Source organism: Psittacula echo, assembly GCF_963264785.1.
Source record: "Psittacula echo genome assembly, chromosome: 4".
NCBI classification, from domain to species: domain Eukaryota; kingdom Metazoa; phylum Chordata; class Aves; order Psittaciformes; family Psittacidae; genus Psittacula; species Psittacula echo.
Window position 1 is genome coordinate 77,905,473 of NC_137738.1, and position 25,624 is coordinate 77,931,096.

General features: G+C 36.0%; 1 protein-coding gene across 1 annotated transcript in view; it reads right to left on the reverse strand.

Annotated features, from left to right (window-relative positions):
- ADGRB3 (adhesion G protein-coupled receptor B3) overlaps positions 1–25,624 on the reverse strand; it is a gene marked incomplete at both ends in the record, with an annotated part of 464,924 nt that overhangs the window by 21,299 nt on the left and 418,001 nt on the right. The window contains 8 exons of the mRNA XM_080614849.1: positions 2,315–2,354; positions 3,788–3,883; positions 8,215–8,386; positions 8,721–8,819; positions 12,268–12,353; positions 14,563–14,629; positions 19,501–19,570; positions 20,142–20,292. Coding sequence (XP_080470975.1) covers positions 2,315–2,354; positions 3,788–3,883; positions 8,215–8,386; positions 8,721–8,819; positions 12,268–12,353; positions 14,563–14,629; positions 19,501–19,570; positions 20,142–20,292 — 781 coding nt within the window. The remainder of the gene's footprint in view (positions 1–2,314; positions 2,355–3,787; positions 3,884–8,214; positions 8,387–8,720; positions 8,820–12,267; positions 12,354–14,562; positions 14,630–19,500; positions 19,571–20,141; positions 20,293–25,624) is intronic.

Consider the following 25,624-nt stretch of genomic DNA (forward strand, 5'->3'; position numbering starts at 1 on the left):
TTCATTCCATAAACATTGTTATGGAAAGGTTTGGTTTTGTTTTCTTTTGGGTTTTTTTTTTTTAGATCAACATCTCTTAATCTACACAGTATAACTGACAGATCTCTGACTAAGCCTCCATAATTTATATAAGTTAAAAGCACTCCTTCATTTATTCCTGCTGCCTTATATAGATCTTAGGTGACCTACAGCTTAAACAAAAACCTGCCATGTGGAACCCTATTAAGGATTTAAAAAAATAAAACCAAAACACTATGAGATCTGTACTGCCATTATTAACTCCACATAACCTCCTCCAAAATGTCAAACGGATTGTAAGGCAGAATAATTTTGTCAATCCATTGTAATGACCTACCATAAGATTATAACCATGAACATGTGTTTCTGAGTTCCTAAATGTTCCTTTTTAATGACTTTTAAAATTATTCTGCGTAAATTTTTCTTTTTTTTTAATAAGAGGGACAAAAAAGCAACTATATTGGGAAAAAATTGCAACGGCTTTCTTGTCCTAGTTGAAGATATTTTAATTCATACCAGTGCTAGTTTGTGCAATAAAATCCAGCTCATGGGCTGAGAGAGTAAGGCAACTTGAAGTATCTTTGGTACCACATTTACATCCCTTTTGGTAGCCTAAGGGATGTAATGACCCAGATACCCCAGTACCTGTCAGCGTAGTGTCATATGCTATAGCAAGCAGCTCATGAGGCATCCCACTCTCCTACCTCACAAAAAACTGCCTCTCATTTTTCCATTATGAAAAGAACAATTTGCCTTTAAACAACAGAGTGCAAATACCTGACTTCAGTGTGGCTGCTCCATTGTTTCCAATCACACTTGTTAAGACATGTAAGTGATCTGTTCTTAAATCTTTTACTAAAAGAAACCAAGATTAAATGTTTATCTAGTAAAGCCTGATCCTAACTGCATTCAAAGTTCATCCCCTTAAAGATGCCCTTGGCAAGGCTCTCTATACTGCAAGGCCATGTTGGCAAAGGTAAGGAGTAGGAGATACATGGACCAGTGCTGGATTTGCGCTTGCTTTGGATGGTGACAGACATGTAATGTACTACCCTGGTCCCTTCAAAAGACATGTGCATATTAAAACTAATCTATATGAAAGAGCTATCACTATATTTCAAGAAACTGAACTGGAAGTTTGTAACCTTATTTAGGTGTTCCTGCTCCGGCAGGGGGATTGGACTAGATGATCTTTTGAGGTCCCTTCCAATCTCTAACATACTGTGATACTGTGAAGTTTTTTAAATGTGGGTGACTGGAAATTCAAACTTTCCCTTAATGAGATCAGCCTTCTTGGCTCCTCATATGAAGAGGAGCTCCTCATATGTCTCTCCTCCTCAGTGAAGGGAGACAGCGTGCTTCAGGCAGGTGATGCAGATCAGCTTCCGCCCTGTCTCACCCTATGGAAAGGGCCACCCGTGTTTTCTTTCTCTCTTCATTCAAAAGTGAGGGTGTCTAGGTAGGATTGCCTCCCTAGGAAAAACTGTTCTTTGGGAATATCTCCTAGATTTAAAAATTTCTATAGGGTTGAAATGGTAATTTATTTTGTCCTGTACTTTATGTAAGCAAGGTTGGAAAATAAATTATTTAAAATGTGTTATTTTTTGGTATGTGGAAACAGACATAGCTGACTAAGTAAAGATTACACTACTGACGTCTTAAAGGACCCCAACTTGTTCCAGTAAAGTGGAATCAAATTTAAATTTCCTGATACCATGTTGCTTAAGCTACTGTTGATTTCACTTAGAGTGTTAAAAAACTTAACCCTTTTGAAAACTAACACCAGTTGATGCATCTTTTATAGACACAGCTGTTAAGATACACTATATATATACATATATTTTTTTTAATAGAAAATGATGGTTTCACACTAGCTTGTGTAGCAGAGCAAGAAAAGTTTTGTGTGTTAAGACTGATCTTTTTTCCATTTGCCTTCAGTAGATAATTACTTCCCAGCTGCTGAGCTCTAAAAGGCTTTTGTAAGAAAATGAAATAAATGTATTTTATTTATTATGTATTATATTTATTAATATAATTAATTATATTATATATTTAATTATATATTTTATATATATTATATATATAAAATATTATATATTATATATAATTAATTATATATTATATAATTAATATATTTATTAAATGTATTATATAATTATATACAGTAGCATCACTTTTTACATTTATAAATATGTGTTGTAAACAATTAAGCCCTGATATTTTTCTAGTTTTCACTTCACATGGAGCTAGTACAAGACTTCTTTCTGCTGGCTAAATGCTCTCTTAATGTTCTTACCTGATCGACAAGCAATGTCCACGTCCTTTTCAAAATCGGTCTGTAACAGGAAATAAGGGAACAGGTCAACCATTATTAACTGAAAACTAAACCACAATATCTTTTTGTCAACTAGCACTTCCAAAATGTCCTACTTACAGAGTCATAGTCTCTTAAAAGTGGTTTCTTGTTGCTGGGAAGGTGAAGTGTATTGTTTTACAACAGCAGAGCTTTACAAAGTTTCCTAAAGTATAAGTGGGTGGTTTTCAAAGTATGCTGCCTGACCAGAAAAAATAAAATAAAATAGGTGGAAGGAGAGTATATAATTTTAATAAAAAGATACAGTGTATACATTTTTATGTATATGGAAGAGTAACTTCTACATCTCATTGAAGGATCATCTTTAAGGAAGCTTTTCATAGTGATTTTATAAAAAGAAGCATGGAAAACAGTCTGCAATACAAATTACTGTGAATAAGGGCAATCCAATTAGTCCACCCTGTCTGAAACTTGATTAATTTGTTATGAAGTGCTTATTTGTTATGCAACATTCTGTCCACTCTTGCTACTAATGTAATCACATAAACCTTGTACTCCCTGAAAACAACTATTATTTATTTTATTGGGCAAAAAATTAATTGTAAGAGCTAAGAATGATTTTTAACAGTTGAAAATCCAAGCACACTTTTCCCAGTGAAACAAAACTGTTTATCATGTTATAGAATTTAAGTAATTCTTAACAATGTTTTTATTTCCACAACGTGTTTGTTACATGAAAATTGTTTAATAAAACTGATCTCTTTTCTCCTTGTGAAGTCCAAACATTGGGTTTTTTGTGTCATCATTTTGGAAGGGCATCTTCCTGCCGAGCCTCGCATTTTTTAGGGCCTGATCCTGTCCCCATTATAGTCAATGGCAAACTGTCACTAAAATTGAAGGAACCAATGTGTTGTCTTGGTATACTACTTAGCAACATTAGTAAATCCAAATTGGCATACTGAGCCATTCACTATCATCTCCTTAATTTAAGCCACTAAACAGATTGCCCCTCTAGAATTTCTACCACTTTCTCCTTGTCTGACTTAGTTTGAGAGGAATATTTTTCCAGGCCTAATGAATGTAAAACTCTGAAATCCATCCGTTTTCTTTACATCAATAGTAGAAAAAGTCATGATATATTTAGATTACTTTCTCATTTTCTTATGTAACAACTTTTTGTCATAAAGAACAGTGGTGGAATTCTCTGTCCTCCACTAAATGATCACACCAATAAAGAACAGTGGTAGAATTCTCTGTCCTCTACTAAATGATCACACCAATAATTTAAAACTTGCTAAGAGATTAAAGCAAGTAAATAATGGCCTAAACAGACTTATGCTTAGAAATAATGTTAATATTAAAGCTGTGTCTACTGTGCACATGCTTGCCACATACAATATTTTTCTTTTGCATACGAACAGTAAATTAATAGTCAAAGAAGAAATAAAAGCTAACCATGATTTGAGCATGTCCATTAGGAAAAGAACTTGAAGAATCTGCATTGATTGGATCCTGGCAATTTCTCAGTCGACATCTAAATGCGTCTTGAACCTGTGAAAACAATATCTTATACTGATTCTTGTGCAACATCACACACTCTACTCCTGTTAAAGAATAAATTAAACTGTATGGAATACAGTGCATGACTTTTCTCTGCCATATTTAATAAAGCAGAAGCAGTAAACATAAATGCCTATTCCTGCCAGTTCATATATTTTGTATGTTCTGTGGCTGCTGCAAAATCTGTCAGTCTATCACATGAAGACCACAGAGTTAGATTTGCCTGGGGACAGAATTAACTAGTAGTTAGTAATGATCTGGTACTCAAACCAAATCTGTCTTGGGTGATAGTATTTGTCTTTGTCTTCTCATTCAGTTTGGCACAGGTCTGATAGCAGGATTAGGAGATATACTATTAACCATTGCAAGATAAAATATATCTTCTGCTTAATAAATGTAAGATTCTTGAAAGACAGTTCTTAATAGTTACTATAATCAGATACATAGTGCTTCCTAATTATACTTTAAAGAGTAAGTAAATTTGAAAGACGTTACTGATTCCAATCAAAATTTCTATAATTCCATGTATAAGGAATCTCATGCTTCAAAGAGTAAAAGTATTCAGATCAGGTAAATATCTTCAATGTGATCACAAGAAGAGAAAAGTGGACTGTTTGCACAGAGTCTGGTTTCTCGAAACTAAAAAAAAAAAAAATAACTTTGCAGAAATTGCTGTTTACAAGTATGATCCATAAAGTACATTTGAAGACTTGTCCCTAAAACACAGGTATATTTGAAGAATTATCTTTTCATAGGAAAGTCTATTTTTACTTTGATTTTGGGCAGAATGCATGTCTAAAGAAATTGTAATACTTTTGTCAGAAAGATGTGATTCAACATGGAGGCACATTCAAAAGAAAAATCAGTTCCTGTTTGCTAAAAGGAGAATGCAAACATATTTTGCTGCTTTCTCACACATACCACAGAAAGGACAGCAAGGCACCTTTTGGAATGGAAAGTTTTAATTTTTTTCTTTTTTTTTTTTTTGTTCTAGAAATCCAAGTATCCCTATTAGCAATCTGACTGCAAGATGTGATTTGGAAAAGAGGAGCATGGTTGGGTGACCTCCAATCAAAACAAATAAGTATCATTTCTTGTCTGAATATGAAACTACTTTCAATAAAATGCCTACAAAAATCTACATTCCATTCTTAATCCGTAGAAAACACTTGTTATCTTATTCAGAATAATTAAAAGGAAGAAATTTGTATTCTACTCATGGACATTTTGTGAACAGCAGAAAAGGATAAATCATTAATTGTTGCTAGTGAAAAGCTGTCCCCTTTCAATACATCGTATTCTACTGCAAGCTGTTAAGAGCTTTCACAGAAGAGAAAACAAAATAAATAAGAAAAAAAAAGTAATTAGAAAGCATTATTTTAATGTGCTCAACCCTTAAATGAGTAGGAATGCTCTGCAGTCATAAGTTACTTTTGCAGGTTGAGGAAGACTAATATAGAGCAGGAAGAAGAATGAAGCAAGGTGAGAACGTCTGGGCTGATTTCAAAACACCAAGTCTTCCCAAATGTGGTAACGTAAAGTGTGCTTGACCTGAATCATGACTCAGACTCTGATTTTAGGCACTACTCTTGCTGTGTTTTTCCACATGTTTGAGGTTAATTTAATTTGGCATCTCCTGGTTGCTACAAATTTAATCACAGATTTAATCTAAGTCTTCTCTCACTTTATCAGTGCTGAAGTCAGGTCACACTTCAGAGTTTTATGCTATCAGAGAAGCACTGGCACAGTGATTTGATTAAAAAAAAGATAAATCCCTCCCTCCATAGCGTTCCAGATGTGTTGAATATCATTGTAAGCCTCATGATGCTTGACCCCAAAGCATTATTACTTCAGAACATACTGTGTGCAATGGGCCTCCATATGTTTGGGACTCTGTGTTCATGAAGCCTCCCCAGTTCTGATTGCTTCAAAGATCCCGAGAATCTCATGTCCTACTTTCACTATGTTCTATATTAAAGCAGCGAATTTTGATTTTAGGGTATTCTTAAATGTGGATGTTTCTTACAATGTTTCTAAAGTGCAAACAGATGATTTTAACATGTTAACAGAATGTCAACTGTAGCTGTATCCATCATATTGACGTATGTTGCAACTTCTAGGTGTCCTCACACAAGTCAGAAACAAAAAGGTTGAATTTCCTAAATACCAGCTTATTTTGCTAAGCTGCTTGTTCAACCTTGTTTATGTAAAGACTGTGCTGTCTTTACATTTTACTTTGAAAGAGAAGCTTGTTTTTCCCTCCTGCCTTTTAACATCAAATTACAAGATTTTCTTCGAGCCAGGCAGAGCAGGAGAGACAGATGTAATGAACATGTGATTACTAGGGAAGTAGTTTCCTTAGCAACAGTAACCAACTCCAAGCTTTTATAACTTACCCTCTCCGTACTCATGTACTCTATTTTTCTCTTGTAATACAGAAATGTGGGCTTTAGACGCCAATGATGCATTTAACCCAAATGTTCTCTAGTCAGCAGAGCACAGCAAAAGAAGAAAATACATGAGGGTTCTTCCCATTGCCAGCATTAACAGGAGTTACTCAGTGTGATTCAAATTAGTTTTAGAGCATCTCATGCTCAAGCAGGTCAGGCAAATCATTTTACTTTGATCAAGAAGCTTCAATGCTAACCTCTCCTATCATTCTCTGTACTGTGACACATACCTTACCATCTTCCAATGCCTAATTAGGTATGTAAACAGCAAGGAGACGGAAAAAAAAACTTGGCTCTCTAGGCTAAGAAAGCAACAATACCTAACTCTTATTTTGCGTTTTTCTTTCCTAATTTCCAAATGGTCTGTAAGGTCTCATGATTAAGAAGTATTATATTTTTTATATTTGTCATAGAAGTTAGGAGATGCAAGTTTATTAAGACTGAATGTCTTTCCAAAAGACCCTGAATGGCTGGAGGGCAGAAATAAACACAACACAACCCTTCTAGTTGAATGTCTTTCTAGTTGTATCACTTACTCAGTGAATGTCCCTGGCTTCCTTGTCACAAAAAATCTTTGATATAGCATACTAGAGAAAGTAAAAAATGTTTCTAACATTTATGTTTATACCAATATAACTAAGAGGAAAACCAGGAGTTTTATGTATATAATTGTGAAAGTCTGTGTCTTTTTGTAATGTAGCAACTATAAAAGCATAATAAAGCAGGGCTGTCCTCTTCTTTGTTTGAATTTTATGGTGATATATCCCACCTCATGTTTTTTCTCCTGACAGTCAGGATTGTTTTGCCTGTGCTGCCATGCTATAAATATTAGATCAGTGCTATAGGCTATAACTGAGATAACTTTGTAGCTGTCATCAAGAGTGATAAATATGTTGGCAGGATTTCCCTGACAGGCACTGTCAGAGCTAAATGCTTTTGCAGGAAACTGAAAGCAAAAGACTATTCTTTCATTAAGGAGGCACCCTGTGCAGTGCAATGGCTGCATTGCATACTGTGCATGATGGTTACTACCTTGGCTTCTACTCACCTAAAGGTCTCTGGAGCTAGAAAGCCATACTCTTTAGAGCCAGACTGTTATAACTGGAGCTATGTCTCTTTCTGCGTAGGAACCTGCTGCAACAAACAATTATATTTTTGCTGCTGCAAACTAGTCTATAGAAGCGCAGACCATACAGACTTTTGAAACAAAAACTGTTTCAAGCACATCAATTTTTTCTTATTTGCTGTTCTCAAACTACTTTTTATTCATTTTATGTTCTCATATGGAAAAATATGCTTTGATTAGTTTCTCAAGTGTTTTGATCACTCAGTGTGACAATAAACTTTTCTTGAAACACCTTCTTGTTTTTTCAATCCAGAAATGTTTTTGAATAACTCTCGCCAATCATAGGGAATCATGCAATTTGGTTTACCGGTGTTGTAAATATCCTAAAGTAGATAAATGGCTAATGCGAAATACTTCATGCTCTCCAGTCTGGCTTCACCTGCTCATTTTTGAAAATCCCACTACCGCAGATCTGCCAACAAAGCTGATGTGTTATGATTCTCAAACCTATTTCAATAAGAATGGGCATTCATCTATATACACAATATTGTGAAAGCCTGAACTTGGGATTCATTAAAAGCCACCTTTAATCAAGTGGGTACATTTTATAGTGAAACCAACATTCTGAGCCTGGAATTATCTCATCTTTCTCCTCTCTTTCACTTGCTCCTCTACATCTCAATACAAAATACTTTTCTCTTTCCATGAAATATATTTTTGCAGAGAAAGCTGTATGTGACACTAAAAAGCAGTTGAGAGACTAACAGGAGCACAGCCCTTTAGAAAACTGGGAAGCCATTCCTCACCTCCCTTCGGAGAACACAATGGACCATGACAATAACAAAGCCTTGTAATGAATCAAATACTGCAAAAAGTATCTGAAATAATATTGATCTTTTGTCTGTCATGGCCAGAACTGCAGACATCCAAGTCAGAGCTAGAAGTGGTAACACCACACAGGAACTCCAAAGGGATGCCCTATTGAAAAAAAAAGAGAAAAGCAGCATTGTAATGTTGTAAAACAATGATTAAAAGCTCACTATTAAAATAAAACATATTTAAGGATGGCACTTTATCAATTTAACTTGAAAATCACAAACAAGAATGTAACAGATCATACTTTATGTTCTAAGGAATATCCTGTATTCAGTTAATAAACACAGTTGTAACTTCTTTTTTTTTTTTTTTGTTAAAAATATTTAAACGTGCTCAGCACTCTATACAGTGTTAGCAAACACAGTTATCATCAAACTATTGTCTCACATGCACTGTATAAGTTTGTAACAAGAAGATGTAAATGATCAGGACTAACATGGCATTACTGGCGGTGGTGGCTGACAAAGCTGTTGTTGAAACTACTCCACACTTGGCACATTTGAGCGTCAAACCGCTATGAGGCTCACTCATCTGACTGCAAACAAACAGAACACCCACAAAAAGAACAAAATATTGAATTGTCACCAAAAATGTTGCTACTGAAATTTAGCTTTTAAATATGTTGTCATGCAGAAAAAGTAAGTAGACTTATTCAGGATGAATGCTCTACGTTGTTGCAAAACTGTACTTTGTACTTTACATTATTGCTACCTTTAAATGTTAATGCTATGGGGCTTCATTTCATGCAGTCTCTATTTCCATCCATTTAAGTAAAAAGGCCACAGATGTCCAGTGATCAAAACTGCTTAGTACACTGAAATAAACATAAGCACGTGCTAGGATAGACACACAAAGTGAAATCCCTCTATTCAGACCTGTTAGAAGTCTGTTGTATCCAAACTTGAAAAGGACACTTAAAGGAGGAGTATGAAGTACGCACAATTACAAAACATTAATAGGGAAAGAAACCTGCAAAATTTATTCAAGCAGCAAATCAGTGTAGGCATACTGTATAGACAGATTTGTACTAGCAATCTGAATGGCCCAATAACATCTGGAGTGATTTTATTCATGCCATATGAAGGTCTGAATACAGGGCTTGAAATGTATGGAATCTCATGAAGCAAATATCAGTTACTACTGAAAAAAGGGTGACCTGTTTTGCATGTTAATAAAACACAGTACACAAGCATTAAGCTCAAAGCATTTTGTATGGACAATTGTACCTCGGCACCTGTCAGAAGAGTTAAGGGGAAAAACCTGGAATTTAAATTTTCTTTTATATACAGCATGCATTCAACTCCTTGAGTTGACTAAATAAGGACTTTTGTTCTTCCTTCTCTTTCTGCTATCAGAACAAGGAATAACCATAGCTGAGATGTGACAAGGAAGGGTGCTTTACCTATTCCCAGCTGGAAAGTGGTCAACATGGTGTAGGTAGATAACACTTCAGCTTTTTCCCAGTTATTTCAACCAGCAGAACTCCTTTTTATTGCCAAACCCAGCATTCACAAGATTCTTAACATACTGCTCAAAACAACATTGAACTCCAGAGGTTTCCATTTTGATAAATCAAATGATGGCTTTCCACAAAAGAAGTGCAGTATATTTTCTATTAAAATGCATTTTTTTTCCATAATAAAATAATGAGAACCATGACTTTGTATAAGGTGATCATGGAGTGTAAAAAGAACTCAGTGAATCCACAACAGTTTACATCAATTAAAGATCTACATTAATGAATGAAATAGAAAAATGTCTTGGATGAGCTTAGCTAAGCTTGAGGAAACACTATATTTGCTCGACAATACTTCAACATTATCAGAATAGACTATTCTTCTTACTTCTATAGATCTATTTTGCATCTTGCAAATAATAACAGAACTTGATGTGTATATAAACCAAAAATAATCTTTCTGTCTGGGCATATATGTATGCTACCTCTGTGTCAGGAAAATGACTGAGATATATGAAAACAACACCTCTTTTTTCCACTTTTTGATTCTCCATGTGCTTATTTAAGGTGGTAAGAGTCATATGGACTTAGTGTATTTTGCCCCATTCACTGCTTTAAATCCCACATAAATGACTCCTACAGCTGAACTTTTGACTGAACTTTTGACAGGCATTAAGTCCAATGTTTGCCAGAGAGAATGAAGTTGCCTTCCTGAGCATGGCTGGCAAGAGATACTTGAGAAATGAGTGACAATCCCTTTTCTACAGGAGATCAAACGCTGCACCAACTTCTATGCCCCAAAGAATGACTCAATACCCATCATATGCCAAGTAGCATCAAGAAATGCTGTTGCCAAGCCACCATCTTATAATATCACAAAAGTTAAGATTGTTTCTCATTAGGGTATCTACATGCTTTCCCAGAATAGCTGGATTGTTTCTGTCAGAATAATTTATAGCTCTTTATCCATTTATTTTAAAATAAAATACCTCTTTGCTAAGTTGTGCAGTTAGAAAGCAAGTTATTTGTTCCATCAGGAAAGTATAATATAAGCAAATAGATTTCTATACCCTACAATTGAGTAGCTGAAAAAAAAAAAAAAAAAAAAAAAAAAAGAAGATAGAGTTAAATCTAAGCTTGGATATCCTTAGAAAATGTACAAAGCCAAGTCTGTGCTGCTCCAACTCTTTAAATCACTGGAATTAGATCAAATGTGAATTTGAAGTTATGATTGCTAAGTTATTACTTTTCTTGAAATATTTTGAGTAGTTTTATAATATTCCAGATTTCATCAGTGTTATAACACAGTTAAGAGTGTTGGTGGAGCAATGTAGACAAAGTTAAGAAATTAATGGTTTTTAATGAAAAAGAAAAGAAACAAAATGAAAGGTTTTGGTACATATTTGTCAGGATGATGTTGAAAGAGCTGAAAACCTGAAAGATTTAATTGAATTAATATTAAATGCAAATCACACCAGCTGAAGTATTGATCATAAATTTGCTCATCTAACCAATGAATTGAACTTATTAGGAATGCTGCTGTTAGGGAAATTATAAAATAATTCAAAGTGAAACTAATAAATTTACACATAGCAGTAATACACAGTAAAATGAAGATACCATTGCTTATCCTAATTAGAAATGGAGATATTGGTGGTGTTTACTACAAGCTGGCCCAAAAGACAACACTCAAACATGTAGCTGCAAAAAAAATTACTCAAAGTTTGAATATATTCTCATATGCACTAAGAAGGTGATGATACATTTGTGGAATATTTTTTTGCGATATGGAATGAATCTAGGTTTGCTGCTGCATTACTTCATATCATTGTAATCCACTGAAAAGCGTTTTCTGATACCACCACTGTCACAATCCTTTCTTCTCATGATAGCGAACAGAATTTGAACATTAATACAAGCAAATAATAGCACAGATTTTCCATTTACCCTTTTTCTTTTTTAGCTTTAAAAGATGGGGTTTTTTACTTTGAAATTCTATTACACTAATTGAGAAGATACATCTATGTAGATATGAATGTAAGAACAACGGCAAATTCTTTGCATAGTCAGAATGGCAGAATAACATTGATCTCAGTAAAAAATATACTGTTGTAAAACATATTTTATAACAGTTTACACAAATGAGTAACATTTCCCACCACAATAATTACATTTGACAGCTAGACGAAATAATCAGTTCCTCCAGTACACACAGTTCATAAAACTTTTCCTAACTGCAGCTTTACATGTATGACAGTTTTTTGAAACCTTCACTCAGACTTCTTAAATCTTCATTCTTGTTAACTTAATACTGTTGTACTTGTGTTTTATTATCTTTAGTGTGTTTAGTTGCATTCTCTCAGGATAATGCAACAGCAGCTTTTGCAATGAATGGAATCTGTTACACACACTGTTACACTGATATAAAAGTTCAAAACACAATCAAAAGCACTTTTGGTGAATATCCATAATTGAAAATTGGTGATACAATTTTAATATGCCTTAAAATAACCCAGTTTTTGCTTACCCCGCTCTGTGTTTAAGCTTTTTATCTAGGATTCCATCTTTGGAAACAAGTTTATTAAATACCAAAATGCCAATCACCATGTTGACCTGTAAAACAGAAAACAAACAGTTGATTTTTCAAGGCCTGAAATAAAATGTTTTATCCTGTTTCTTCAGAAAAAGACACAGGCCGGCAAAATGCCTCCTGCTACATTTCCAAGTGTTCCTTCAGAAATTGTGTAACACCATCCCTGAGCACAACAAAGGCCATATTCTCAAATGAGTAACAAATACACACACTGCAACAGGTTTATTTTTGAATCTTGAATTATGCCTTATATATATCAAGTTATATATGTACATGTCTGCTATCCAGAAGCTTAAGTAATGTATCTTTAATGTTGCCTCAGTTTTAATTGCAACTGTATATCCTGTTCAAGGAAAACCAGTGCTTTCGAGCTGTGCACACAGGGAAGAGCTGGTCAGAACAAATGATGACTGTAACCATGTTACTTTTTAAGCATTTATGGACCATGTGGGTGTTCCCACTTATGCAGAACCAGCCTGTGGTTTTTGATATCTTCCTTCCATTAGTTACTACCTATGCAATTGACCAAAACGTGGGTCCTGAGCCTTGTTTAACTGTAGTTTCCTTTCTCTCTTTTTTTTTTTTTTTTTTTTCTTGTGGATCAGATGAATGCTGGGCTAAGCCTGCTTAGCTCCGTTAAAGTAAATGATGTTATGATCACACACATGGGTTGAAGACCTAACCTAAAAGAAAAAAAAGCAAGTGTTCCAGAAGTCAGACTTTGGCATTTACTGGACATTAGCAATGGCATTTAATGGACAACTTAATGACTGTTATTATCCATTTGTATTACTGAGCTGAACTCTACGAACCTGTGTCTGCATGACCCTGCAAAGAGGTCATACCAAGTTTTGAACCTATTAAATAAATATTCCTTTTTTTTTATTTTTTTATTTTTTTATTTTTTATTTTTATTAGCTAAGGGTAATCTTCCTTTCAAACAGATTTTTCAATACCTGTGCCAAAATACCTAATTGTTGCCAGTCTGTCCTGCCAACTCTTTTCCAGCTTTTCTTATCCTCACTTTATTTTCAGCATTTCCATTTTTCAGCTGATGTTATGTAATTCTTTTGCTTTGTACACTTAGGCTTATGTGGCTGCATGGAACAGCTCCTTCCACAGCTACCAGCTAATGGTAGGGCAAAATGCAACTGTGAACTTCAAACGTCTCTGAACAAAGCTTGCCAATTACACAGAGAACATACAGTTCCATGTGAAAATGATGACTAGCTTTTTTGTAAACATCCTTGGCTCCTCTATCATGACAGGGACTGTGAGTTGTACAAAAGGATCCTGGCTTGACTCCAGGCAATGATGAGAAAAACTCTATGGGAGTAGTAAACATCCATTTCAGGAAAATTTATGTAGCTAAATGCCTATATCTTTGCTGACTACTAACACCTATTCCCTTTTGCAAGACAAAATCAGAACTAAGTGGTTTTGATAGAGCTATCCTAGTATAAAAGTGGTGGAGTGAAAAGAATTAGATTTAAAATCTGTAAGGGAAAAATGCCAAACAAATAATTGTAAAAAATCCATATGAAGACTGCAGAGCAGATGACTGGTAGCTAATGGCACATGTAGAGGGCAATTCATCTTACCCTGAAGTAGGCATCCAAAATACACTAAAAGTGCATATTTTTCTCTACTGACAATGAAATATGGCTGGTATAACTAGCTCACATGCAGAAATCTACATTGCAGATATCTACAGTTAGGCAATGTGAATCCTACACCTAAGTGCATTTCTAGAGATGTGGAAGATTAATACACAAATGAATAACATTTCCCAGCTATGACGATGTTTTCCTTCCCTTCAAAAGCAGTAGCCATGGAGAACTTGCTGGCTGGTTCCACTCCTTCTGTTGCTTTTGCTGGCACAGTGATACACTGTCAAGCAGTACTCTATCAAGACTGTCACTGAACTTCACAAGGCAGTGACAATTGCATAGATGCTACTGATAATAACTCACTGATGCTTGTTTTCTGTGCCACTAATCAGTACATTATTCTTTCACAGCTTACTGTGTAAACATGGAGAGATAACTGGTATAAAGAAGTGATACAGTTAAAAGAATCATGCATTTAAAATACTGAAGGTATGTTTAAAAGTGCTGATCTTAGTATTTACAGCAAAAGGTAATGCTACAGTATAGCTAAACTTTTCTTAATTTAAATAGCACATTCCACATTTCATATGAAAATACTGGAAATTATATTAATGTTTACCAAAACAACAGCAGCTGCAGGTCCAACGAAAGCATAAAGTAGCCCTCCTTCAAGAGACAGCCAGCAGCTGGAAAGAACATTAGAGAAGAACTAACACAAATTACAAATAAGTATAATGCATTGCCAAGAAAGCATTAGTAACTACTACAGCATGAAATTCTTCTGGTGTATGTTCAGTCCTACATTTTGGGATTCATATGCGCACACACACAAAAAAATTACTTTGTTGAGATGATGATGCAGAGAGTTGAAAATTATCTCCATTACCAACTGCTAATGTTTCAAAAGTTTTAATATGAATTATACATATATTGAAATGCCTAAAATGTATTAAGAGCACAACAGAAAATAAGTTTGCAAATCTCTGTTGAATTTCCTCTAACCATGTATGATGAGCTAACTGAACAGCATTTGCCAGGTAGGTATCTAGAAACATTTTCAGCTTACAATGTCTGAGGGTACTATATTTAAAGCAATGAAAGCTCAAGTATCTGTAACATAGAACTTCAGAAAAAAACAGGCTTCTACAGATCTTCTCATGTATCCTTTAGTAATTGCAATTAGAACCATGTCTTACAGACAATATTCCCATTAAAGAAAAATCATATATGATCTATCTGTTCTGTATTCTCTGGAATATTTTGCAAACAATGTCAATGTATATTTTAAACCATCTGAAAACTGTATTTTCTTGTGATCTACTAATCTTGTAGTTTGTCATATTGCATCAGGGCTTTCACTGAAAACCATCAGATTTCCAAACAGAGAGTGCTTACAGAATCAAATGCTAAATATTTGATACGCCATGATGTAAAGCTTTCCATATCTGCAAAAGATCAGAAGCTTCAGACACTGAAGTAAATGCAGCTGTGCTATTTTCCCAGTGATTACACATTCAAAGTACTGCATGTTTATTTGAATGCATGGTCACACCTACATATAAGAAAACTCAAGCATATGCATTCAAATAATTTACTTGGATCTCACATCCAGAAACATTCACATCAGAATTATACAAATCTTTTTTATTTTCCAGTACTGTTTTTTATACTTTTGAAAACCAAAGAAATTAAATGCAATCACACCATAATATTAATGGCTTGTTAGGGCTGGAATTCTGACTGCAAAGAATAAAAGGGTTTCCCATTGCACTGAAGCCATGTGAAATCTGCCACAGGGACCCAACTGCATCTGTGCTCAATTCTGGAATGATGAATTGGTGCAAATAATTCATATATTCTTCACTGTTAAAAAGCTAATACATGTCAGGCTATCCTACATCCTACCTCTAAAACCAGCTACAGCAGTAATGCTCAATGTATTTTGTAATGTCAAAGAAAAATGCTTTCAAAATTTCCTGCAATTTTTCTTGCTATTTTTCCAAAAGCCAGGTTATTTATTGTGAGCTTCTGAGAGGGGGAAAATATATTCACAGTGCATTTCCCTACCAGTATGAACTTTTAAACCTAATGAAGATGACCACTCTGTGTAACTAATTCATGTAATAAAAATTTTCATGTTTACTGGGAGACAGAAATATCAGTTCATAAAAATTGTTGATGTACTGTATTTATAACATAATTTGAGTTACCTGTGCTGAATAAAGGGTCAACAAGTTAGCTGCTTGGTTTGTTTTTTTGCTGTGGTTTTTTTTTTTCGGTGGTGTTGTTTTAATAAAAGCAGTTTCTACCACAAAAAATCTTTAAGACCGGAGAGAATTGTTCATTTCTTTTCCCATGGCCCCAATAAAATGGCTGTTAAAAAGAGTGGCTTCCATGTAGAGGCAAAGCTGTGAAAAATGTAGTTTTCCTCTTTTATTTACACAATCTGAGTTTTCAACAATCTGGATTTTCAACAATGTGTAATGTTGTTATTACAATGTATTCAATATCTGCTAGTTGAAGACTTTGAAATGTGCTTTTTCCCAATCTCCTTCTGTTGAAGACTTTCTGAAGACAGATTCTCAGGTGCCTTCTTATACAGTAAATAAATTGTCAAAGTTTTACTTTTTTTTCTTCTTTTCTTCTTTTTCTTTGCTCTGATAGCAATTTTTCTTACCCTTTATAGTTGTTTTTATTTTATTTTCCTGTTCTGTCTTCTTTCTCCCTGATCCCCACATAGCAAAAAGCCATATAAATTGATGAGTATTAAAAGCATCCACTGGTGGTTTTATGGGACCAAGTTACATGGTCATAAAATTCTGCTGAGTGATGAAGTATCTGCAGATTTGGTCCTGTATCCTGAGATTCTGCAAGTTGTTTGATGCTCTCCAGTAGATTGGTTCCTTCTCTTACGAGAACACGACTATGTCAGAATTGTATTTTTTGCTGATATAATGAATTCCTGTAAGTTATCTGCATTGCTTATTAATATATAGCACTTTCTGTAAATGTGAGTCTGTCACACAGGTTTATTAACTTATAGTAGTGGCGCTTTCATACCTGATTGTCTGAAGAGAGGTAGCAATGATATTGATTAGACTCACAGAGATACTTGGAAAAAAACAATTAAACTTTCAAATGCACAAATCTTTTTCAGATATCCTGAAATATACAAAAACTTGTCATTGTCATTTTTTTGCCATTTTTATGAAAGCCCCTTCAGCTTCTGTATACGCATCAGTACAAGTGACTGTGTGAAATGTTTTTCATATATATTTTTAAATGTACAGTTATATAATTGTTTAATGATTAGGGCTAGATAAAGATAAAAAGACAGAAAGATAAAGACAGAAATAAGAGACTGTTGATCACAGAACTGGTTTGAGTGCGAACAATTTATGCCACCCCCATCAGTCATTAATATACTGTATGAAACTAAGATCTCCTTCGAAGATCCTTGGGCCTTCTCCCTTTTTTTCAAGCTCTTCATGTGTAGGACTATGTGATTGGTATAAATTCCTTCATTTTCACTCCTAATTTTCTCCATTTGAAAGCATCATTTTCAAAAATAGTATCTTACAGACCAGGAATAATTTGAACAGTACCCATTTCTGATGACAGCATGTGTGTAATTGGTTGCAGCCAAACAGGCCAAATATAGCGTAAGCAGTTAAAAATCTCAAACATGTGCTTTAGTTAAGGGAGAATGAGCAGGACAGGAGCTCTGCTTTTATATTGCCCAATGGTTATTATGGGACACAATTCTTTGCTGCCTTCTGGAGTGGGACAGCACATCAGCTGCTGATGGAGGAAGAGTCTCCCTTTCCCGCATTCCATTTTCCTTATGTAATTCAAATGTCAAATGTCAAGAAAATGTATTTGCAAACAAGATGAGAAAGCTGCATTATGGTTCTGTTTGTTCCTTGTACACTTTCTTTGGTACCGTGTCAGCTCAATTTGAATCCCGGGAGATGAGCTGTTATATGTACAGAGACCTGCTCTTCTTTACTTTCCAGGTTGCCCTTAATGAAAGATTTGTTGCTTGTCTGAATATTTCAGTATATCCTCTTTTAAAAATGTATTCGACCCAGAAAGGAAGTAAGAAGCAAAACTAAGTAAAGCAAGTAGTCATACATGAATAATTTTAGTAGAGTAAATGCAATGGGATTGATCCTTCAAAGGACAGAGTTACATTCCCAGCGGGGTCTGGATATTGTAATCTTGTGATTTGTAATTTTCACAGCCTAAATGGTTCTCCAGTCCTGGTTCAGGGACTAAATAATTAAAAAGCCAGCAACATGAGCACATATTAGCTAGAAAAATGTCAGGAGGAGCAGATCCTCAATATAATTCCCAAAAGACAGCTAAGACCATTGTTTCACTAATGATTGCCAGCTATACATGCAAGTTAAACATGTCAATTAGGTAATCCATTCCTCATTAAAACAATGCGAGATGTATGTTGTCACAATTTGAAACTAAAGAGCTCAGTGGTTAGAGTATTCAGGAGGAAATTCAATTTTGAATCCTTACCCATCCAGAGCTGGAGTGAGGGCTTGAAGCCTCCCTCACCATGTGCCAAGAGTGGGGGACACAGGGTAGAGAGGGGGAATCCTGATCTCACTGAGTGATGATACTAAGGAGAATAATTAAATATTCATTGAAGCAAGGACCTGACCTAACTCATCCATATCTCTGATGAATGCCCTCATTATCAGACTACAGAGTTATATTTCCTCTCTTTCTGTACAGATGCATACTAAATTTCTTAAGCAATGTGAGGAGAGCTCCAAACAGGATGACTGAAGGAAACGCACTTTTGCATACATAACTCTGTGCTTGAAGTGCTCTGCTGGCAGGAAGGAGGCTCAGCCCAAGCTCCTTCAGCAGAAGACAACCAAAGGGAGCCTCATTGAGGAGTGAATTTTCCAGAGTCCTAAATGCGCACTGGAACCAGTCAGGTAACCAAACAGTAACTGTATAAATAAAGTGTAAATTAAATACACCAATATCTTCCTCACTGCCCCTCAAGTACAGCCCAGTCCAGGAAATAGGCTGGATCAGGCACTCAGGGAGAGAGGGGATGGATGGCAGAGCTATTTTGAGATTTCTGCAGGGCTTTGGCTCCAAGCAGTTCAGGGGCACTGAAGCTGAGGTACATGCTTGGTGGGCAGAAACCTGGGTGCCAAAGAGACTCTTGCCAATTCAGTTTTAGTCACATTTAGGTGCTGGCAAAAGCTAGCCACAACATTTAACGTTTTCTTTGATAAATGTATTTAAATGTCAGGTGTCTAAGTGGACCGAATCTTCACTGTTTCTAAAAGGCTTGCTACTGCAAAACCTTGCAAGAAATCCAGAATCCCTGGTGCTTTGATGAGCTCAGTCCAAGACTGGCATATGTCTTTCTCTTTGTTCTTCCGTGGACCACTCAGTGACTCTTAGGACAGTTCCAAGTGTGACTAGATACCTGTAGGGCCTTTAGACTATTCTATGTAATTCCTGATGGGTATGACAATCTTGTTAATTAAGAACAATTTATCATTTCAGATTGACTTACTAGTGGGCTGTTCCATATCCTTTTGTCTTGGTAAAGCCTATTGATATTGCAACCACTAATGCTGGTAAACCTGAAAAAAACCCAAACAAAACAGTAATAACCATTAAATGCTAAGCAAAATATGCCTGTACAAAAAATGACAGGGCACACTAATGCAAAATGGCCAGTTTTCCATGGAATGAATCATTTAATGAAGCACATTACTATTGCAGGATTTGTTTTTCTGAAGCACTGGCAGGGAGAAGGACACTGTTTTCTACCCACGGTATACCGCTTTGATGTAGCTAAAGTACTGGTACATTTGACAGGTCTTAAAGTGAACTAGGAAGAGGCTTTATGAATATTCAGTGAATGTTTTTTCTTGTTTTATTTTGATTTTTTGATATTACATCACTTTGCTGAAAAACCTCTAAATTTTTGTTAAAACATATTTATATATATATAAAAAAAAAGCTAAAATACACACCAGCATAACTTGAGCTTCAGATGAGGTGGAAAGGGTCCTAACCTTGTTTTGTTTTCGGCAACATGCTGTCTACTATCTTTCAGGTTTACTAAAAAAATTATTATATTCTTGACATTGTTGCTGCATTAAAAGTTTCATCCCAGTGATTCTGAGGGAATTAATTTTATGGACTTACCCCATCCAAGGCACAAGAAACGTTTCCTTATGAGCCGTGTCCTAATTTTCCCAGTAACAGCCATATATGACTGCCACGCTTCTGTCAAAACCCAACAGAATGAAGCTAAGAAGAAGAAGTGTAAGAATGCGGTGGTTGTGGTGCAGATGCCCTGCAGGGAGCAAAGAGAAACTCACGCTGAATACTTAGGGACACTCATTTCTCATTTCAATTCAAAGAGTTGTCATATTCTATCATCTTGACCTTTATTCTTAGCATCAACTCCCCATTCATGATGTGGTGGCCACAAAGAGAGAGAGAAAGAAAAAAAGATGCTGATGGGAATTAAGCAGAAGAGGTTTAGACTGTGTGCTGAGCAGGGACAAAGAACACAAAATAAAATATGACACCAGATTTTTCTCTGCACATTTACTTTGACCAGGGATCATCATAAAGCTATTGTGGTAAGCAAGTTACAAAGTTACTAATTATAAAATCTCACAGAGCTGAATAAAGAAAATGTGGGAATACGAAAGCTCTTAATTGCCAGTTATATTTTCTTTCCCTCCATGTCGAAAGATCCTGACTGTAAATCTGGATTTTAAACAATAGATGAAGTTTGATTTATTTTATTTTTAAATTTAAATCTTATAGAACATTAGCCTATTGGAATATGCTGCCTGAGATGTTTTTAGTTAGTTTTAAGTATCAGAACCTTAACAATTACCCTGGATATCGTTTTTATGGGTGTCAGTCCTTTGTCATCTGAAAAGTATTTTGAGCACATGCATTTGGCTTTCTTTTGTCACTGTAGCCCTTAATTAAACTTGACATTGTAGCTTATATAAATGAGCTTCTTGGCATAAATGATGATCTACCCTCTACTGTGTTGCTTAAAATACCAGTTGCAGGTTCTAAGGCTATAAAATGCAGTACGCATTGTACTCCAGAACCAAAACCACAGCATTAATTTTGAGAATAACTTAATCACAATTTATCCCTATCACAATTCTAAGAGTCAAAATTACATCAAGGTCAGAAAAAAAAAATAAAACAAAACAAACCCATACAGCCAATATTAACAATGTAAGATCATAGTTGTGAAAAGTAGAAATCATTTTTATGATTATTTGTTTACACAGAATACACATGCAATAGGTGTCTTCCACGCATGTAATAAAAGGTTAGTATTTTTTTTTACTAAAATCCCAATTCAGCAAATTATTTAGGAAGAAAATTATATATATATATTCCAATTATATATATATAGAATCATAGAATCATAGAGCAGTTAGGGTTGGAAAGGACCTTAAGATCATCTAGTTCCAATCCCCCTGCCATGGGCAGGGACACCCCACACTAAACCGTATCACCCAAGGCCTCATCCAACCTGGCCTTGAACACCGCCAGCGATGGAGCATTCACAACCTCCCTGGGCAACCCATTCCAGTGCCTCACCACCCTCACAGTAAAGAATTTCTTCCTTATATCCAATCTAAACTTCCCCCGTTTAAGTTTGAACCCATTACCCCTTGTCCTGTCTCTACAGTCCATGATGAACAGTCCCTCCCCAGCATCCTTGTAGGCCCCCTGCAGATACTGGAAGGCTGCTATGAGGTCTCCACGCAGCCTTCTCTTCTCCAGGCTGAACAGCCCCAACTTTCTCAGCCTGTCTTCATACGGGAGGTGCTCCAGTCCCCTGATCATCCTCGTGGCCCTCCTCTGGACTTGTTCCGACAGTTCCATGTCCTTTTTATGTTGAGGACACCAGAACTGCACACAATACTCCAAGTGAGGTCTCACGAGAGCAGAGTAGAGGGGCAGGATCACCTCCTTCGACCTGCTGGTCACGCTCCTTTTGATGCAGCCCAGGATACAGTTGGCTTTCTGGGCTGCGAGCGCACACTGAAGCCAGCTCATGTTCATTTTTTCATCGACCACCACCCCCAAGTCCTTCTCTGCAGGGCTGCTCTGAATCTCTTCTCTGCCCAACCTGTAGCCGTGCCTGGGATTGCTCTGACCCAGGTGTAGGACCTTGCACTTGGCATGGTTAAACTTCATCAGGTTGGCATCGGCCCACCTCACAAGTGTGTCGAGGTCCCTCTGGATGGCATCCCTTCCCTCCAGCGTATCAACCGAACCACACAGCTTGGTGTCATCGGCAAACTTGCTGAGGGCGCACTCAATCCCAGTGTCCATGTCACCGACAAAGATGTTGAACAAGACCGATTCCTGAGGGACACCACTCGTTACTGGTCTCCGCCGGACACTGAGCCATTGACCACAACTCTTTGCGTACGGCCATCCAGCCAGTTCTTTATCCATCGAGTGGTCCACCCATCAAATTGATGTCTCTCCAATTTAGAGACAAGGATGTCATGTGCGACAGTGTCAAAGGCTTTGCACAAGTCCAGGTAGATGACGTCAAGTGCTCTGCCCCTGTCCATCTGTTTTGTATCCCCATCATAGAAGGCCACCAAATTGGTCAGGCAGGATTTCCCCTTAGTGAAGCCATGCTGGCTGTCACCAACCACCTCCTTGGTTTTCATGTGCCTTAGCATGGCTTCCAGGAGAATCTGCTCCAAGAGTTTGCCAGGCACAGAGGTGAGACTGACTGGTCTGTAATTCCCCAGGTCATCCATTTTCCCCTTCTTGAAAATGGGGGTTATATTTCCCTTTTTCCAGTCGTCGGGAACTTCACCTGACTGCCATGACTTTTCAAATATGATGGCCAGTGGCTTAGCAACTTCATTTGCCAGCTCCTTCAGGACCCACGGATGGATTCTGTCAGGTCCCATGGACTTGTGTATGTTTAGGTTTTTAAGATGGTCTCTAACCAGATCCTCATATATTTTATATATATCATAATTATATATAGATGCTTGCATACATATTGTTGAATCAAGGCTGGTATACCCAGAAATGTGGGAGGAATATGTCCCTAAAGTATGTGGATTCATAAAATCTCTCTTGTATGTGACTGATAGCAGTATGTCCTGGATATGAAAAATACTTATTTAAAAGGAAAGCTATGCAGTGAACTACACAATAAATATAATCGAAAATATAGAAATGTCCTTTCATTTGCTAGCCGGCTCATATGTTATAAATTCCCACTATGCAAGTTTAATTTGCTTTCCTATCAATGTTTCTGCAAAAGAAAGCATGTCCTGTAGAAACAAGAATTTTAGAATGAAATAACTTTTGAGAGATAATACAGAATCTTTTAGGGAGAAAATGCATAGGTAAACCACAGTATTACCCTGGGGAAAAAAAAAATTAAAAAAAAAAAGTGAATATACCATTTTCCTTATAAATCCTGCAAATACAAACAAATCCTGATATTTTTGCAGAAAACATTGCTAACTTTTGTCTGACTGAGTATAGACTGCAGGATTTAGTTCATAATTTATTCGCTGTATTGAAAGATAGATAGATGATGATAATCTGAGACAAATGTGGACATGGCTGTTGTGGAAGAAAGAACTGTGATAAAAGTATTAATGATCATTTTGATCACAAAATGAGAAGACAGAAGGAAGTTTTATTAGAAGTGATCTGTGCTCTAGCTGAAATATATGACTGCTGATTATAACAATTCTAAATGGCAGACAGAGCTTTTCAGTGAACACCAATGGTAAGTCTGTTACACACATATACCATCAGAAAGATGCAAATCAGCCTCAAAGTATCAGCTAGCAACCACTGTGGGATCATGACGACAGAATCATGTGAAGGCAGTGCTTGAAGCCTCACTCCTTCCCGAGTCAGAGAAGCAGTCCTGGCAAATGAAAGTCTCCTATCCCAGGTATAGCCATGGGCTCAGCACAGCTGACCAATATCTCCCCTGGAAATCTGCTTTTATGCAGTTCTGTATTCTGCCCTTCGACGAATGAACAATGCTTTTTTCTGTCTAGGAAAACACTACATCTGGGAAGTCTATTTCTAAATAGACATAAAAATTTATTTTCACCAAAAGCTGTTAATAAATGGGGCATTGAGTATCTCTAGCCAGAGAGCCATAATTTTCACAAGAACTTTATTAGCATTTTTTTCTTTCTCACCAGATCATGGACTACTCCAGTCTCTCCTTCTCCATTTCCACTTCACTGTTGCCAAGGGACCACCACATCCCCTTACCTTGACGCACATGCCGCAGCACCACTAAAACTTTGGGTCCTATTACTGAGAAAGATGCAGTGTGTCAATCTGTCTGCACCAAGAGTGATACACATCTTCCCCATTGCTTTAGGAGAAGGTGTTTCTTATTTTTTTCTAATTCTAAATTATTAAAATGTAATGAATTAATTACCTGTGCCAAGCATCTGTCAACTTACAACAAATGAATTTTAACAACCTAATTTATTCACTATTTCTTCAAGCTTCTGAAATTAACTCAACTCTGTTACTCTAACATCCTCTTCCTTCCATTGCTGTTACTCTCAGCTCCCCATATTTAATTCTAATTACAAGTAGGGAAATGGAGCTTTTTTGTTCGCAGTATGCACAATTTCATGAGCTTTAATTGAGTACAAGTGTAGCTTTAATTGAGTACAAGTGTTTCGCTACCTTGAATATCTAAGTAAGACCATTCATCCCTTTTTAATAAACAATATACTATTGAAAGCAAGAGCACACATCAGGTATCAAATTATTTTCTTCTTTCATTCTTGTAAGAATGAAACTCCAAATAAGAGTACTGAAGCACAGCTGAGAAATGTAAAGAATAGTGGAAATTCAAAGCTACTTAATCTAGTGATTAATGTTTTTAATGTAATTATGATAAACGATATAGAGAACATTTGCCCATTTGCATGACCTACAAAACGTCGGTCATAAATGAAATCTCAAAATAAAAATTTATCACTGTTTTTGGAGCATCTTGTTGTTGGTTGTGTTTTTTTAAGTAAAACTGATTTTTTTTTTTAATAGTGGTGTGAGCAGACCTTCTACATGAAGACAAAGACTGTTAAGTAAGGACACATGATTTGTCTTCTTGCCTTGAAACAGGTTCTTTTTTGTTCAACAAACTAGCTGCCTGTTTCTGGATTCTGATAAATCATATAAGAATTAAAGCAACTGGAAAATGAACACAAAAAATGAAATCTGTATTGGCGACAGTAAAATGAATAGCACTAAAATCCACTCAGATGGATTGTATCATGAAGTAGAAATCAAAACTACTAGAAAATTATATAAATAATAAAATTTCTTGCAGATTAAAAAAATCTTGCCCTTGAATTAGCTATGAGAAGATAAACCTAAAGAGATAAGTTAAATGGGTGCTAATTTTACGCTTATGAAGTTCTGACCATGCACTGAATACACAAAGAGCACTTGAAGACCACAGAAAAGAATAAATGAAACAAAGAACAAATGAAACAAAGAACAAACGAAACAAAGAGAATGCAAAGGATGTAGCTAAGAGCAAAAATATAATTATATTCCAAACCTGGTACATCTTATTGGCTTTTTGTGACTCTGAAGTTCTCAGCTTTAAAAGA